The sequence below is a fragment of the Telmatherina bonti genome, assembly GCF_933228915.1.
Source record: "Telmatherina bonti genome assembly, chromosome: 5".
Taxonomy (NCBI): Eukaryota; Metazoa; Chordata; class Actinopteri; order Atheriniformes; family Telmatherinidae; genus Telmatherina; species Telmatherina bonti.
Genome location: NC_136623.1, coordinates 33080270 through 33099377, shown reverse-complemented (window position 1 = coordinate 33099377; position 19108 = coordinate 33080270). Strand labels below are relative to the sequence as shown.

Genomic DNA, 19108 nt, shown 5'->3' with positions numbered 1-19108 from the left:
AGCATAATGTTGTGGAACAGATTAAATTAATTTGACCAAATTTCAAAATAAGAACAGAACTGAACATTTGGTTTTTATTGAAATTAGACTAAATCCTTAGTAAGAACCCATAGTTTGCTGTATTTCCCAGCGTATGAAGGATGCTACAACCCTTCGCACCCCTCCCACCTCCATCATTGCATTTCCTGCCAATACTGTAACCAACAAGGCTTAACTACTCACCCCCATTTAGCCCTCAGCACACCCCTCCACAGCCCAGCCCCCTTTCCCGTCTCTGTTTTCTGCTTTTCCATACTCGAGCCTGTGGAGTCCGCAGCCCCTGTAGGGCTGTTAGTGAACACACCAGCTGCTGTTTTCTCCATAGGGTGGACTGCCTCATGCAGCTCTCACACACTGCCTCAATGACTCTTGATGTCTGTGTTTGTTTTTGTTTATCCTTCCTGCTTTTTTTTCCATCCATCCCCCTCCCTCCATGCATGTGTTTTTCTGTTTGTCCATCAGAGGCCGTCAGCAGCAGCTTGCATGTTTCATTGAGAAAACACAAAAAGAGCTTCAATAGAAAGTTATTTAAGAGCAGAAAATAAAACAGTTTTCTATGTTTGTTTATTTTTTTTTTCTTTATTTTAAGAACCGAAAAGCTGTTCATATGACTTAACAATAGTTGCTAATTAACACTTACAGTATGCTCCAGCAGTCTGGTACCTGTTCTCCTTTTACTCTTGTTTGCCTCCTCGGCTGCTAACACTCCTCTGACTTTGTGCCTGTCTGGGTGCCGGGCAGGAGCACAGTTTTCAGTTTATCACAGCTTCTTGCAGAAACACCTGCATGCTGCTAGGAATGTGAGTCATGCTACTGAACCAAAGCAGGGAAGCTGCAGGACCTAAAATCAAATAAATGTACTTTAAGAGGCTCAGCTGAGCTGAGGGAACGAGCACCTGGAGTCTTACAGTGTAAACGTTGCTGCTTAAGTCATTTAACTATTTGATTGTGTGAAAATATTGACAACAGTTCAGCTCTTCTTTTTTTAATCTTGTAAAGATGGATTAAAAAAGAAACATTTTATGCCTGAATGATTAAGAATCAATGTTCAGAGCAACATTCGCCAGCTCGGACAAACACACCTAAATTTGACTGTAGATTTATGAAACATGAAAACAGCTGAAGTCCAAAATCAAGGCTTTAAAGCAGCATTTATAAATCAACCAATGGCCAAGTAAACCAATCACAATCGGCAATTAAACTATATTTGCATTTATTTATGATATTAATGGTCATGTCTGCATGATTTTCTTCATTTATCTGTATGTAAACAGCAGCATGAAACTGGCAGAAATGGCTTCTGTATTTAGAAAATTAACAACAGTATTAACATAATAATAATTAGAGGTATAGCATTCTCTGATGAATATTTCCAGCAGGATAATGCACCATGTCACAGGGTGTGGATATTGTCCCAATGGCTAATTTAACTTCTTCTGCGGTATGAGCGTACCTTAGTGCATTTATACTACGAACGGTGTTGTATGATAATCTAGTTTAGTTTCAGTTTCGGCGAGTTTATTTTATTAAAATCTTTATTAGCTGGTGCAGAAAACTGCAGCTACTCTCGGTCTGAAACTTGAAGATGGAAAATCAGGTTCATTTAGTCAAATATAATTGATTAAAATCTGCTTTGGTATCCAAACAAAAACCTGAAGTGAAGAGAAGTCATTGCTTTTGGGAACCAGATATTGTACTAAACTCCTTTTAAAAGTTTGGTAATGTTATTTTGGTTTTTTATTATATTGTGTCACAGTGGAATTAGTCACCTTTTACATTGAGGTATAATTTGTACGAACCATGCTTGTGGAATGAACAACATGGCTAAAACATGTGAGTAATGGCCCAGAAAATGTGCCAATGTCAATATTCTCCTGTCACTTTCCACTGTTGTGTTAAACTATCAGTGCTGCCAGTCACTAACTGAAAAACCAGTATGGTAATCTGGAGCCAGTGGTGACCCCAGGATCTGGGACTTAAACTCCATTCTCTGGGATGACAGTGGTTTCCCCCACAGAGCCAAGGTCAGCACAGTGTACTGCCAGAATTTGGGAGTGGACCAGCCATAAGTCCAGTCTTTAACTGGACCTGTGTGAGATCAACTTGGGCTTGCTGTTTGTGATAGGGTGACCAACACAACCACGCTGGTTGATGCCATCCCACAACAATCCAGTCTACTGTGAAGCTCAAAACAAGAGTGAATACCAACAGGGGAATATTGTAAGGTGATACTGGACCATTTTTGTTGGACACAGTGTTGCTTAATCTGCAGAAGCTATACCTCACTGTGAAGGTGACTAATCAGACTTTCCAACAATGTATAAGAAAACACGTTACTATCGTTAAAGCAGAAAAATAGTTGACTGAAGTAACACATCTAAACACATGTTTTTAAAGAGTTTATTAAGATAGTGCCATCAAACAGGGCTGATAAGGAACTCGGTGGTTTATTTTGCATGTGTCAAGAAAATAAAATAAAAACAAGCAGCATCTTGTAAAGAAAAGTCAACCACATGCAAATATAAGGAGTAATGAAAAGCAACATTAGCTGCGTTTCCATTACATTTTTTCGCAAGGTAAAAATGATATTTGTAAGTATTGACAAACAACAACTCTGATTTTAAGGTGTTTCCATAGAACAAATGCAGCGCATTTGCTGCAGTTTTGCAGCAATTCTGCAACATGTAAAAGGTAGCCATGTAGCATATAAGCTGCAGTGGCTGTACGTTACGTTTAGCTACATGTAGCTACGTATAGCTACGTATAGCCACTGCGACTATACGTGGAGTTTTCTATTTGGTGTGGAGAATTGGCTACAGGTTTTGAAGCTTTTCTCACTCATTTTCTTTTGTAAAACTCTTAAATTTGCTGTTTGTGCTATACTGCGCCATCTTTCCCGGAAGTGTACTGGTCATGACCCCCGTCACATCCGGGGACATGTAAATGCAGAAAAAGTGGTTCCATTACACTTTAGCAATATGTTTCTATATCGAAACATCTGAAAAACCACCTCATGACAGCGTAAAAACTTTGACAAAATACTTGAGACTTTTTTTCAAAATGTAGGTGATTCCAATAGCCTTTTTTTGTTGCAATATTTAGTTTTTGCCCAATTCTAGGTGTCATGGCAATGCACCTACTCAGATATATACTAACTTTACATGTTTAGAAAGGAAAAGGAAGTCTAGACTTCATTTAATTATTTACCTATTTGAACTATTATATGGTACAATGTTCAGATATGATAAAAAAATAGTTGTGATAAAGATAGAAATAAATGTAATAATTTTATATCTATGTATTACAGTTTATGAGTCTTTTGGTTTACATCCTGAACAGAGAACATCTTAATAAAAAATCCAGTTGTTAAAACACACTGAAAATCATCTTTAGGATCAAAGAAAGTATTAATGATGGTAAATAGTGCTATTTTTCAGACTTTTATTTCATATTTCCAATGTGCATAGTTGAAAATAATTGATATTTCAGACTTAAAATGTATACAATATAGGGGGATTTCTGTGAAACAATTGAAATTAACAGCAGAAAGATGTTTTCTAACATTTTCTTTGCATGTACATCTGTAATTTGTTTTTATTAATATTATTATGTGCATATGATGCATTCATGACATTATTCATGCTTGGAAAATCTTTTTTAAAGTGCAAGAAAACCAGAAAAGTGAGAGATTTATGTCTTCCTGTGTCTTGGCGCATGAGCTTAGATTTTGTTATAATGCCCTCAAACTGGAAACAGAAATAATCTCATTTTCCTGCTGCAGATCACAGGCAGAAATGTTCCTGTGGTGTCTATATGACAGTCTATAAAACTTTCAGCTGCTGAGGTTCAGTTAGGCTTAAAGGAAGCTTCCTGTATCAGTGTTGGATTGGATGATCAAGTCATTTTTTTCCTTATGGTTTTAGCTTACGGGTATTTTACTGATGATCTCCGTCTCTCTGTGGCTGTAGATTATTGGAGGTTTAATCAGTTGGTAATTGTAGTTTCTTATATCTATAGAAGACAAGTAAATTGTAGGAGAAATAGTCAATTCACATGACATTAAATGTATAATGCTCTGAAAATAACCATCTGTCAGTCGCCTTGTCTTTTCATTGCCAGAATCAACACAAGCACAGGTACTATTATTCTTCGAGGGCTTTATAGTCCACTTCATAGAGCCGCTGTGCTGTCAAGCTAATGTCTGCATCGGTGAGATTCGGTCTATTGAAGGAAAACTTGAGAGGAGCTTGTTGAATAGGCCTGCCTGTCAGCTTATACCTTTGTCTAGAGCCTAAAGATCTGGCTGAATGGTGAAGCTGTCCCCAGGGCAAGAAGAAGGCAAATATGTTAATGTGATGGTCTCTGACAATGATTCAACCTTCCTATGACACTTTACAAAAACCACCAAGAGTTGAATTTAAATCATGTTCGTCAGAATTTGGATTAATGCATTTTAGCCATTAACAAGCATTTTATAGTAGTAGTTTAAGAAAAGAATTTAATTATACAAAAGTCTAAATACAGAGTTATCTTTCTGGACAGGAGAGAATAAAAACCCGCCTGTTTTACTTTAATGTTATTGATGTCTCTGTTTACTGTGCTTCTATCTACAAACTTAGCAGGAGCAACACAAGCTATGACTCTCAATATGGATTTTCTACAGTCATTTTCTTTTTGTTCTTTTTGTTCTTAACCCTTCATCTGATGCTTTTAGCCTCTGTCCTGCACTTCAGATAATGAAATAACCAGGAATACATATAAACTTACTGGTCACTTTATGAGGCACAACTTGCTAGAACCAGTTTGGATCTTTACCTTCAGAACTGCCGTAATTGTTGGTTCATAGATACAGCAGAGTGGAAACGTTCCTCAGAGATTTTACTTCATGTTGTCATGAAGCATCACACAGTTTCTGCACATCCATGATGAGAATCTTCCATTCCACCACATCCCAGAGCTGCTCTGCTGGACTGAGATCTGGTGACTGTGGAGGCCGTTGGAGGACAGTGAACTCATCGTCATGGTGGAGATGATGTGAGCTTTGTGACATGGTGCATCATCCTGCTGGAAGTTTCCATCAGAAGATGTTTAATCTGTCATTGTGCATGTGATGTGAGGACCCAAGGAGGCAAGAGGGAGCTGGAAAAACATCTTAATGAGACGAACTTGCTGTGATGGACTGGTGACCAGTGATTGCTGGGATAGATTCTAGCTTCTCCATGACTCTTAACTGAACAAAGCTAATGAATGAATGAATGAAGGAATGAATAAATGACAAGAACAGGACTGCCAAAGACTGGGAAACATATTGATGATCTGGCAATGAGCAACAGAAACAAAGGGGTATATATACTGAGGACACTAACAAAGAACAGGTGAAGCCAATGAGCAACCTAAACCTGTTTTGCTGAGCAGGAAGTGAATAGAACAGCATAAACAATGGCGTGACTTGACAAAATAAGACAATAAAACAAACTTAAGTACACAAAAAACAAAAGAACACAAGGATGGATATGGTTAACAACTAGGTAGGCTGTGGCTGGTAAACCATGTGGTGATGGTACCAAAGGGGCTTAAGTGTGACAAGAAAAAATCCCTCACACCACCAGCCGCCTGAACTGCTGACACAAGGCTCGATGAATCCATGTTGTCATGTTGTTTCCACCTAATTCCCATTCTTCTGTCTGAATGTGGAGCTGAAGTGGAGACTCATCAGACCAGCAACGTTTCTCCATCTTCTATTGTCCAGTTCTGGTGAGTCTGTGTGAATTGTAGCCTCAGTTTCCTGTTCTTACTGACAGGAGGGAACCCGCTGTGGTCTTCTGCTGCTGGAGACCATCTGCTTCAAGGTTGGACGTGTTGTGTGTCCAGTGATGTCATTCTGCATAACTTGTTTAGAACCAGTGGCCTTTTGACTTTACTTTGCCTTTCTATCATCTGAAACCAGTCTGACCATTCTCCTCTGATATCTAAAAGACATTTTGGTCTGGACAGCTACTGCTCGCTGGATATTTTCTCATTTTTGGTACATGCTCTGAAAACCCCACTGGTAGCTGGGTGGGAAAATCCCTGTAGGTCAGCAGTTTTTGTAGCCTGAAGGATCAGCCGATTAGGCAGATGGTTTTAAAAGCTGGTGTCTGGGTCCTGCACGCAAGCAGGTAATGACTTCCTAAAAAACTACAGAAGGTCTTGGCTGCAGACTGGAGAATGAACTAGAGTTGGATATTGGACAGGGCTGGATGTGCAACCCCACCCTCTCAACATTTTGATTGGATTAACCCTACCCTAACCCCACGCCCATTTGACATCCAATTGCGCCCAATACCCAGCCCTGCCCCATTCTCCAGGCTGCAGCCGGGGGTTACCGAAAAACTGCAGCATGATACCTCACAATGTACTCCTGGAACAGCTTGGAAAACAGTTAAACCTACGTACCAAGAGCGAAGTGTTCCCGTGATGGGATCTTCAGGTATCAGCAACAAAAAGTACATTTTAAAAATAATAAAAGAAACAGAATTTTAAGAGTGGTACAAATTAAATTCCACCATAAAACTGATCCAGTTAAAGTTTTAGAAAAGAATCACAGGTGACAGTGTGGTGTTTTCTTTCCGTCTGCTAATTATGTGCTGCCAAGGTCTCTGTGCAACTCCAAACAGAAACATACAACAGGGGGAAAGGAATGGAGTCGAAGCAGTCTTGCAACTAAAGACAGAAAAGGCTCATTAAACCCTTCAGTCCTTTTTTTTAGAAGCATGCTGGTCGCACTGGGAGAAAAAAATCAAGGACATATTTGGTTCTTACATGACTAGTCTTTGTGCTGCATTGTATCATGGAGGTATCAAACGGTGGCACGTTTCGCAGCAGTCTGCACTGTCCAGCCAGCGAGGATATCCCAATTTATGCCAAGCTTACTTAGTTCATTGTGCAACGATTCAAGCATACAGTGTCTGTGTGTGTGAGGGTGTGTTTGTGTGCATTTGAACACTCATGATTAGTGTTCTCAGTGACTGGCTGGCTGATAGGGTTGATTTGTCCAACAGTGCTGTGTGTCAGGCGGGCTCAGCGTTCGCACTGGAGAACATGAGTGAAGGAGCGGATAATTGATAGTGACAAGGCGCTCCCAGCCTTAATTGCTGCTGGTGAATTAGATTACCTTTTCAAAGTGCCTTCATTAGCAGAGGGAGAGCCATACCAACGGTCCCCTGATTGGCCTCATATTGTTTTGCTGTGAACCTCTGCTGGCAGGGCCACAAGAAACATTTCTGTGTGTGTGGGTGTGAGTGTGTTTGTTTTTGGTTGGTTTGAAATTGCTCTAATTTTCGCGCACAGCTGTATTTTGCCTGTGCATATGCAGATATTATGCAGATCTTCAGCATCAGACACTTCCTTGGGAAGTGTCCTTGTGTTTTTACAGCTGGTGGGTGTTCAAAAGTTTTTCTCTGCATTTCCTTAACACAAACAGGTTTTTATTTTACCTCTATGAAAGTAATGACGTTTGCACGAAAGCTTTAGATTCATCCTCTCCTTTCCAGTGAACAATATATCTCTTCAGTATAACAGCATGATGGATGGTTTTAACTTGAAGTCAAGATTTGAATTCTTAAAATGTAGTCATCATGGTTTGTTGAGGATGCGAGGACCCAACCGCAGGACTGAGAGGCGGTGGGCGGATGTGTGCAGGAACATGGTTTTAGTGATGAGAACTGACCTGACAAAGATTTAAAAAAAACTGGAGAAACACGGTGGAAACAATGTGGGAACATGACAGAATCATCTCACCACTGTGGAATTAGGTCCTAGCACCTGGGACAAAAGAGACACAGATCCTGTTGCTGGAGGCTGAAGCTGGCACGCTGATGGTTTTAGGTAAAGCTGTCCATGCAGTGGCAGGAAAACTGGGTCTTCCAGGTGTCTAGATCACCAATCTCGACCCCCAGAACAGCTACCTCAATGCAGGTGTGTGTGGCCTGGCTACAGAAGCTTGCTGGAGGTGGTGCTTGAACAGCCTGCCGGGTCAGACGTTGGTCAGATCATCCCGTCTTGTTACCAACTTGTCTGTTGTCTTTTGCCAGTGTTCAATCTTCGTCCTGCTATTTCATCCTCACATCTGCCGCAACATATTAGTGGTCAAAAATTCAGTTTATTTAGATTTTACAAAAGTCCCCTTTTTATGTGAATTAAATGAATTCCCTGATGTGATTAAAATTTTTCCAAGTTATCTTGGATCATTCAGTAATGAGAAGCATCTCAGAGGAACATGCCCACTGCGTTTCATCGTAGCCTCGAATCCATTTTCCTCCACAGAACTTAACACAAATAAATTTTATTGTGATGGCGTTGTTTATCTCAATCCACTGCTTGTTTTTTTGTCTTAGAAAGAATTTCCATCATCTACATCCAACAAAGTGTCCTCCAGGTTTACCTTTTAGGAATGTGGAGGAGACAAATGTTCTATATTCTTCGTACTTTAAAGTATCAGGTTACAACTTAAATTAAAGAGGATTTTCTGTAAGTAGACATTTGGTCCACGTTCAGCCTTTTTAAACCAAAGTATCTTCAGACAACTAATCCAGCTGTTTTTATCCATGTCATCATGTTCTACTTCAGCTTCTGCTACAACGTGACTTTCTAAACTTTTTCCATCCGTCCTCGCCTCTTATCATCTCCTGTAACGCAGCTGCTCTGCTGCATGAATGTTTAGTGGTGCAGCAGTAGAAAAAAAGTCCTTTCCTGCTGCACCTTGTTTCAAATAATGTTTAGGTTGTAAAATTTGGTAACTTTCCAGAATCATTTGATGGTACAGTAATATATTTCATGTGCATTAGTGTGCAGCAGCATCCTGAAGCTGAGAAACCACACATGCACCTTTTCCTTCCAGTATGCCGCGTGACGTTGCCTGAGTTTCGCTTTACGTTTCATGTTACACACAAGCAAGTGGATGTAAACCACCCGCCATTTTGAACGTGCATTGTGGCTGACACAGCAAGAACTGCAAGAAGTCAGAGAAAGAAAGCAAAAAGAAAGACGAGGAGTAAGAGATAAAACCGGAGTCAAGATAAGGCCGTCTTTTACCTGCTGGAGAACGGTGGTCGCTTGTCTTTGTGGAACGTAAAAATCGAACTGAATGATGCTGGATCTTCCCTCAGAAAGGACTTCCAGGCCGCTCACTGGTGTTTCATCATGGTTAAAAGGGGAAATGGCATTCCCTGTTTGTGTCCCTTCTCACCTGAAGGGTTGAAAAGTCAAAAACACAATATGACACCTTGGTCACGTCTTTGTAATTGTACCTCCAGAACTTCCAAAAGTGTTCCAGGAAGCTTGTAAAAGTATTTTGCATCAAGGATAGTAAGTCTTTCACATTTTGCACAGTTGTTTTTTCTGGAATACAAAGTACTTTAAAGTATTTCAGCATTGTATTTTTGTTTTGTACATCTAAACATGGTTTCTTTTAGGTAAATGTGTTTTGTCAAAAGTTCTTTTACCCTTACTGGTCGCCTTACTGGAGGTACAGATATCATGTAAGATACATGCTGGGTTAGCTGTCAATAGGGGGGCTTCACTGAGAAAATTTGCACCTGTGTTTGTGATATAAGACAAATTCATATCATAAGAAACATAAAAGTTTTTTTTGCTGTGAACCAGTTTCCAAACCAGCACCACTAACTAGACAGCACAACATGTGCAAGTTAACACTTTGGCTTAAACCTCTTGCTTTTTGTATTTGCCAAAAAAAACCCCCACAGGACTCACGTTGTCTGCTTCTCAGAACAGGAAAAACCTCCGCTACATCCCAGAACTCGGTCATTTACAGAGTTGAGAGTGTGACGAACTCTTTCTTACACCTTATGACTGGTTTTCCAGATGTGTTTACAGGAATCATACCAGTGTTTCCTTCTCTTCTCTGGCTCTCAGGATCAGCACCACGGAGAGCGCCACAGATATTCTGAAGGAGATGGCGCCATTTCTCCTCACGCTCAGTGCCGCCACGCTGTTGTAAAGGCAATCTGGCTTAACCACTGCTAAATGCAGCCGTTCCAGCTGCAGTCACTTCAGTCACTATGAACAAACAAGAACGTAAAATAACAACAAATCTGTGTTTCTCTGATCAGAAGAAGCCAATACGACATTTACCTTCATACTTTTTGTTTTACTCAGTAATTTATCTTAGACAGTTTTGGTGTATCTAAAAATGTCTTATCATTTAGAAATCCAACCTAATCACTGTAAAAAACACCACGATGCATGTCTATCATTGTAAAATGTGTCATTAAGTTTTTAATATGTGTCCAGAGTCTTTCTTCTCAAAGGGAGATTTATCAGACTCATATAAAAATAATCCTGCACAATCATCTTATCAGTCACCAGGAGAGATCAGACACTGCCTCTGCCTCCCTAATTTCCCTTTTTATTCTTTATGAGGTTGATAAAGTCACTACTCAGACATTTTCTTTAATTTATAACTGTGTCACACTTCGATATAAATGTTAAATATAAATGTTATTATAACTAGATGGTACTGAGACTATATTCTGTTTTTTTCCCCCTCTACAGTGACATTACAGATCAGTGTTCATTGTTCGAAAGGGGATGTTATTTTTGATGATTGCATCACCTGCAGACGCTGTAAAAATAAACATGCTAAAGCTAATTAGGCAGACTGAAGGGATGGGTTGTGAAGAAGCACGGAGAGGGAAAGAGTTTTCACTGCTTGCCGTCACCGAGAACAGCTTCTTCCAAAAATGAGTTTCTTCCCAAAACTGCAGAACACAACCTGTTCTTTATCCCCTCCAGCACCGGTTTCAGCTTCAACCGACCTCCTTCATCCTATATCCATATCTGTCTCCTGTCACTGCTCCAGCATAAACCCCCCCCAAGAACCCCTGTTCCTGAAAAACACACACAGGCATCCCCATCCCTGTCTCATGCTTCATTCCCACCCCAGCCAGCCTGAAGCCCCCTGCTGAGTTAAATGGAGTGTGCTGGCGTCAGGGGAGTTGTGTGTGCTCAGTTCAGCTCAGCTCAGCTCGGCTGCCAGTGTTATAAACTTGGTGTGTGATTATTGTCAGAGCCAGACTCCTCCACCCAGGACGTCTGCGCTGATGGGTACTATGTCACAGGGTACAGTCAGCCATGGAGGGAGGGATGAGGGAAAGCAAGGGAAGGATTGGAACTAAGGCGAGAGAAGGGCGGGGAGAGGGAAGAGAATTATGGTCGGTAGGGGAGAAGAAGAAAGGTAACAGAGATTGAGGAAGGAAGGAGGGTAAAAAGATAGAGGAAGGGGAGCAAGCTGGAGAAGAGCGACTCATCAAAGGGAAGAAAAAGCCAAGCTGAGCTGGGAAAGATGGATGTACATCTATCGCAGCAGACAAAGACAAGGGAAGACGCAGAGGGAGTGAAATAAAGAAGCGGAGACAGAAGAATAATATGCTGGGAGTAGAAAGAGAGGCAGCAGGGAAATCAGCACTGGAGAGAAGAAGGCGGCGAGACCGCGAAGGTGGATAGAAAGAAAGCCAGGAAAGAAATTAGAGAGAAATTTTTCAAGCGAGTGATGTGTGCTGTGATTGTTTTCTCTCTCTCTCGTTCCTCCTCTCTCACTCTCTCCGTGCCTTGCTCTAAACGGTCGGGATGTGGCCTGTATCTGCCGGCAAGAAGGAACTCAATTTGGGACAATTTACTCGGCAGTCTCAGCCCTGATGCACCTCAGGGACAGAGAATAGAGAGAATGAAAGTGAAGGAAGATAGAATCAGCAAGCCACACATACACACACACACACACACACACACACAACATGCGCCTGGCACACAATTGCTGCCGAGTAGATTTCACTTAGTTAGTTCTAACTCTCCCAGGCGGTCAATACGATTGAGTTTATAAGGCTTGGAAATGAAAAGCCTGGGATAAGGTTAGATAAACTCTGTGCTATTTGATTTTGGCCCACCTCTCCCAGAAAAACCCACACAAGACAGATGGCCGAAGGGGATGTGATAAAATCGAGCAGTGCAAGGGGTCATAAGGGTGATTAAGACTGAATGCGTTACGTGTTTTCACCCTCTCTCTGTACCCGCAGTGGCATCTTGGTGTTGATGAACGCTAAGATGTTTATTATCAGCTAAAAATTTAGAGGGAATAGTTTTCCTATATTCTTTTAAAATAAAAAGCAGTCAGCTTGGACACTTTTAGTCAAAGCTTTGGAGCTCTTAATGCCCTGAGCGGTTGAGGTTTCATAACCTGACAGGATATTCTGTTTCCATGCTGGCAGGTTGGCTTCCTGGAGGGTCTGTACACCTTGAGAGACAGCAGGGGGCGCCGTGACAGAGCCACCTTTGAGCACAGACTTGCGACGGCATCTGGGGTAAGTGCCTCTAACTGGTCCCAAAAAAAAAAAAATACAGTAAACGGCGAGAAATAATCCCTTAAATGTGAGGATGCAGGGAGTGGGGAGGTGGGTCTGACGTGCCCTGTCTGTGTAACGCAGCGGGAAATAGATTTGGAACTACGGCAAATCAGAGTGTTCAGCTACTTAGACGCGACTGTGTGATGCATTTAGCATGGCCATGTCAAGGAGAATTCACACTCTGGCATCAATTCTGATTTCACCCAGCGTGTATATGCAAATGGAAGTTCATTTTGCGGGTGTTGCTGTTTTAATCAGGATCTAGTGTTGATTAACGAGAAGGATGCAGGTATTAAAATGATAACGACAATAAAAAAAAACATGGAGCCGTGCGGTGAGAGATGGCTAAAAGTTGCTTCCCTGGCTCGTGTGCCTTTTGTGCCCTCCTCCCTTGCCACTTTTGAGCAAAACGTTCTGCATCACCCACTGAGCACACAATGGAGCTTCCTGACCGGGCTTCAGTTGCCAGGGAAACCGTCACCCTCGGAGACATCCCATGACAGCATCGGGTGAAGGAGGCGGGATGAGAGGAAGGCTTTGGAGACGTGGCTTTGGCCCTGTCCATTCTCCAGCGTGCACCAGACCTCTGGCCCTTCCCCAACACGTCCTCTTCAAACACACACATAAACAATCCACTTGCGCACGCACACACACACACACACACACACACACACACACACACACACACACACACACACACACACACACACACACACACACACACACTTCAACACAAAATAATAAATGCACAAAACAGAAAAGGGAAAGGAGCATTCCAATCTCTCTGATTTAGAGGTATCACCAAAATCAGTGTGCATGTGATTAATTGGAGTAATTTATGCGGTCTCCAGCGACTCCATGTATGGTTCATGATTTCATTAAACTGTAACTTTAATTACTTTTCTACTTTCGTAACTTTAGGTGGAAATAAATCTACATATTTGAAATGTCTCAGGTTTGGTAATGAGTTGTTCATTTGATGGCTTGCACGAATAATCCTCTGGCAAAATGAACATTTGAACGTTTATGCTGCCGTTACGACCTGAAGAGACTTCCATTAAAAGCTTTTTGTCACTTTTGTTTCATGTAAACAAATACGTTTCAGCCTCAAGGCAAGAAAAAAAACACAGCAAAAGCATCACTGTATGGAGTTTATTTAGGAGATTGTTTTTGCCCTTAAACTGATAGAACAAATCCTTTTCTTTCCAGCTGAAAGCAGTTGATATTGTAAGTGTATGGAGGAGGTTTATATTGGGTTATCCGCTGTCAAACCAATTACAGCATGTTAGCTACAGCAGCTGGCTTTTTGCCAGCTCCTTAGCTGTACTCCTTCCACCCACCTCTGACCGGGCGTCTGCCTTTCCAAACCTGTTTCCTGCTCTTCCTCTTCAAACCGCACGTTGTACTGAGCATCTCATAGCATTGTTTCCTTTAAATGTTCATCACTTGCTGCTTCATGCTAACGCTTCCAGCCTGCCTCGTCTAAACACATGCTGCTTGACTCATCTTTCACGTCAAGTGTTTTTAGTTTGGAACACATTGTAAAACACCGCTAAGATCGAACAGGGTGCTTTCAAAAGGTGGTGTGTTACTCTCTAAATCAGATGAGAGAATAAATAGTAGTAGTACATCGCTACATTTCTTCACATTTTCCTTTTTAATTTAGTGTGTCCAAAGTAAAATTTGCAGATTTGCATTTTTGCACAAGTCTGACCGCAGCTGAAATGCTTGACGGTGTGTTCAGACCAAATGCGTTTTGAGCGTCAAGGGCGGCAGGTTTTCATGTAAAGTTTATGTGGAGGCGCGGCAAGGGGGCGTCGAGCTTTCTTGCGTCGCGTTTTGAGCGTTTTGGGCGTCAAAAGCCAGAGATGGGCAAAGCTGAACTTTGGCCGCTTGACGCGGGGCGTCGACCAATCAGAGCGATCAGCTCGCAGCTCCTGGAGGTTCCCTGTGGTGAACCCAGACACGGGGCTGAGATACCATTACTCTGTGCAATATTTAGGATAACCATTCCTTGCTAAAAAGCTGAATGTTACTGATTTGGCAACATAACAGGATACGTTGCCTAGCAACGCTTTGTTTGGGGGTGGCGGCGGTTCTCTGCTGAGTGCGGCTCTTGTTGCATTAACAGTGACTATTACTGCCCTACGACAACGTTCTCTAGCTTTATTTATTAAATAAAACCATGCCATATCTCTACTGAATCCGCCATCATTCAGACAGACCGGAAGAAAAGCTCCGCCTCTCCCCCTCTCTTTTCCGCCCCGTTTGCCGCTCGCTCCAGACAAGCGGCAGACGAGGCAGGAGCGTTGGGAGCGTTTTGGGTGTCGGACACAAAAGTGGCAGTTTAGTGACCAGCGTCGAGCGTTACGCGTTTTGAGCGTTTTTGACGCTCAAAACGCGTTTGGTCTGAACACACCGTTAATGTTTATTTGACGGCTTTAAAGTCTCAATAAAGCATCTTGTATTATGTGTATCTAAGCTCCCACAGATCAGATACATAAAACAAGAACACATCGTTGTGCATCATGGAGTCAGAATCAGTCTGAAATGTCTTTGTCATCAATGGACTGGCGTCCCAGTACGTAGAAATTTGACTGTGCTGAACAACAACACAAACATCACACTTCTGGAACAATTTCTGTTCACCTGTTTCCTCCTCAGAAACACTCCGCCATCAAAAGCATCTTGTAGCTCAGTAGCTTGTCTAATGACCTGTGGAGAGTCTGTGTGTTGAATCGCAAACTTTACAATCAGTGAACAACTGGTTCTTCCACTTAAGCTCCACCCGTCGTACCCATAAACACGAGTTCTTAGTGACTAACCCTGTCGCCAACCCTGCTTCGAAATGTGAGCTGTTTGAGGAAAAATCTCCCCATGAGTGAGTTCACACAAGCCAGCAGACAAGGTGAACTGACATCCAGCTTAGAATGACGCCCATCCCTCCCCTCAACCCCATCTGGGAGCACTGTTATCCCAGTTCTTGTCCTCAGACTCTCAGATTGAGGTTTACCATGGCAAGTTCATGAAGGGGGTTACAATGTCCTGTGTTTTTTTTTCACATTCCAGTGACACTTTTAGGAAATAAGAAACTTCGACAAACAGAATTCTACTGAAGCTGTTCTGACCATCTGTCCTCTACAGAAGCTCACAATATCATAACTACAAGACTCTCCCATCATTTCCTTCCTGTTTATGGCATTGTGACACAAGTTACAGTAAAATTTGGTTGAAAAGTGCTTGCAGAGGAAAACTTCACGGCAGATGAGGACTATTTTTTTTGTGGAGGAAGCAGTCCGCATCGCTCTGTCTGCCCAATAGCAGCTGGTGTCAGCAGCGCAACCTCATCCAGGAAGGATGTGTTCAACTAAAAGAAGGAAAAGAAAATGCCTGAGTAAAATAAATAAATGTAGACATCATGCCTTGTTCCTCATCAGAAATCCCTCCACTTACATTTCTTTACAATTTTAATAGCATAGACTCATAGATTATAGTCTACAGCATGCGAAATGCAGGATCTTCATCTGGGTCACATGGAGTACTTTGTGGGAACAACACATCCTGGGCAACGGTGTGATTGACAGTTCGAGTGATCAACACCCTGAAACATGGCAAAATGAAGGTTATAAATACACACTGTTGTGGAATTTATCTGATGAGAAATAAATCTAGAAATCAACTGTGCTCTGTCCGGTTCATTGACAATGCCCAGTTGTTGCGAGCGAGAGGTCTTGAGAGCTCTGCCCCCGCTCAGGGTGTTACAGCGTTCTGTAGGCATACACAAATAACCTTTGCCTGGCAGCACCAGTCAAAACAACGGCCAGCTTGAAGATAACAGCAGTCGAAGCTGAAACAGGCCTTGAACAGAACATTCAGTTTTATGCATGAACCTACTGAAGCAAGCTTTCTGAACTACTCTAAGTAGGATAATATCTACCGGTGTTAGGAGTTTCAGTAGCTTTTGGCATCAAAAGCTACCTACCTGGCATAAGCCACGTCCATTAATCCCACCATCACCAGTGGGGTGATCTTCTAATGAGTCATATAACGTAGTCATGTTGTTAGTTACATCAAGTAAATAAGTACCGGATGCGGCTAAGTCCAAAGCCAGTGTGTTCTGAAGTAACAGTAGTCTTAATTCTTGGTCAGCAATATAAACCCTTTTATCTACATAAGCTGTGAGATGTTCCAGATCTTGAGCTAGAGCTCTTAACTTCATGGGACATTGTATTTGTGCCATATTGGGTACGGTTACATGATGTTTTTTAAATTCCAAATTAATAACTTGGAATTAAATAATTCGGAATTAACGTATTCTCCTACGAGTTTACATAAAAATAATAATTCCAAATGAACATTTACATAAAACATGTCCTTACTTAATTCCTCTTTAGAGCGGCGGGTTGGGAAGGGTTCTGATTGGACAGAGGGTGCACATGACGTATGACGTATACCGAAACAAAAGTTGGCTCCCTGCTTCTCGTCTTTTCAGTCGTTACTTGTAAAAACTACATATTAAGTACCAGTTTCACTGCTATTTTTATTATAAATGATAAGTAGCAGCTCAACACGAGCATACTACTTCACTTTTTGCAGCAACTGAGAAGATGAAGAAAGATAGACCACCGAACACGGGAGGCAAAACAACGCGTGTCATCGGGACAGGACAAGGTAATGAGCATGCTCAGAATGACCGAAATTAATTTAGAGTGGAATTAAGGTTTACATGACAAAGGAATTAAATAGTTCGGAATTAAAATGTGAATAAACCAGAAACTTACAAGTTTAAATCTGAGTAGAAATTTGCATTAGGAATTAAGTGTTTACATGGTCATTTCTCATTAGTTTAAAGCAGAATTAACTTTTATCTGGAAATAAACAAGAATAAAACTCCCATGTAAACTTAGCAACTGTAATAGTAACCCTCCCAAAAACATTTCACCCCCACCAGAGGTTTATAATCAAAGTACAATAAAATAAAAATCCTGTCCAGCTGTTCCAACCAGTCACTAAACCAGCTGAATGTAATCAGCTCAGCTCGACTGCTGTTAGTGAAAACACTTTTTCTAAATGCAGGTAGATCCAAAAACATGGCAGGACTTCTACTTTATGCCACCTGGATTATGCACCTCTGATCCTCCTGGCTCTATCTCAAAGCTTCTTTCCAGTCTATGTGGCGTTGGGATGAAAGTCAAATATGTGTAAAAACAAAGAGCTGGTTTAAGAAACACTAGATGACACCTCCCACCTCCCACACCACCTAAAAGGCAAAAACAAATGACTCCTTCCACAGACCCAAACCATGTTAGTAGGACAACTGAGCTTTAATTTGACTCAATCAACAAGCCATTGATAAGGGTTGATGGGGGTCTGGCAGATGGAAGTATCCCTGGACTGGCCTGCATGCTTCTACATGGATATTCCTGCTCATCACATGCTGCTGGAACACTGATGGAACACATTTCACATATGATCCACCCCAACACACACAGGAGCTTCTGTCTGCAGCACCACCTCCCTTGCTGACTTTACTCCATTTACGATGGTTCTGTTCATCACACTGGCCAGTCATCCATGGAAAATATTTAATACACGCTGTCACATTTGCAAAAATATCAGTGTGTATCCTGGTGTAAGCATTCCTGCACAGGTATGGGCCATAACACACATACTAAACACACATAACAGCTGCTGCTTGGAGCCTCTCTGCATGTGTTGTGTACTGTTGCAGACCACAGATTATCTTGCACATCAAAGTGATCAGTCCCATGAACACCTTCATCTCAGACTTTTCACTCAAACAGAAGGCATTAAAGAGTATTGCTAAAACAGTCTTGCAGTACATGACTCACACTGTTGAGATCTCGACCATCTGACTCCACAACGGCACCCTCTCAGTTGGTGGTGTTACATTGGTGGTGTCCTCCTTCATAAGCCAGTCTTCTACTGTAGTGATTAACTGGTACTTTCTTGCAGTGTGTAAGATGACTACAGTTGGTGTGGTTAGGAGCACCTGGTATGGACCATCCGACCATTGAGAGGGCCAATACTTCCTTTTGATGACCTTTAAGGACCCAGTCTTCTGGTGTCTGGGTCAGCTCAGACTGCTGTCCTTCCTGAGGGATGACATTAGCAGAAACAACCTCTTTTGTCGTTAAATGTTTCAGCAAGAGTTTATTCACCTGTTGGCTGGAACTGCATCCGCTGCAGGAATCTATACTGTTGACCATGGATCATTTAAAAGGCAGTGAAGGCTGGTTTATTAGGTGTTCCTCTCATATGTCAAGTCACCAGCCAATTCTTTCCTGTTTCTGCCATGACATGCCATTACGCCTCCATCAATCCGGCTGATTCAGGATGATAAACACAATGCCTCTTCAGGTCAGTTTGTCATGTTTTTTATATATCTGTAATAATTGGATTAACAGAAGGCTACCATTATCACTGCAAGTCGTGGAATTATTTCACTAACTAATGCTTTAGCCACAGTTGGGATGAGGAAATATCTCAAGCAATTTAGAATCAATAATAACCAAACAATATTTCTTACCTTTACATTTATTAAGTTTGATCAAGTCCACACAACTAGTGTGGAAAAGATAATCAGGACGATGAAACTTCCTCCGTTTCAGTCTGTAATGACCTTGTGTATTTTATTTCAAACAGATAACACA

General features: G+C 41.7%; 1 protein-coding gene across 1 annotated transcript in view; it reads left to right on the top strand.

Moving 5' to 3' along the window:
• The window catches only part of LOC306756437 (proprotein convertase subtilisin/kexin type 4-like), a gene marked incomplete at both ends in the record, with an annotated part of 271266 nt that overhangs the window by 4667 nt on the left and 247491 nt on the right, over window positions 1-19108 (top strand). Inside the window, one exon of the mRNA XM_079241166.1 lies at window positions 12300-12392. Coding sequence (XP_079097292.1) covers window positions 12300-12392 — 93 coding nt within the window. The remainder of the gene's footprint in view (window positions 1-12299; window positions 12393-19108) is intronic.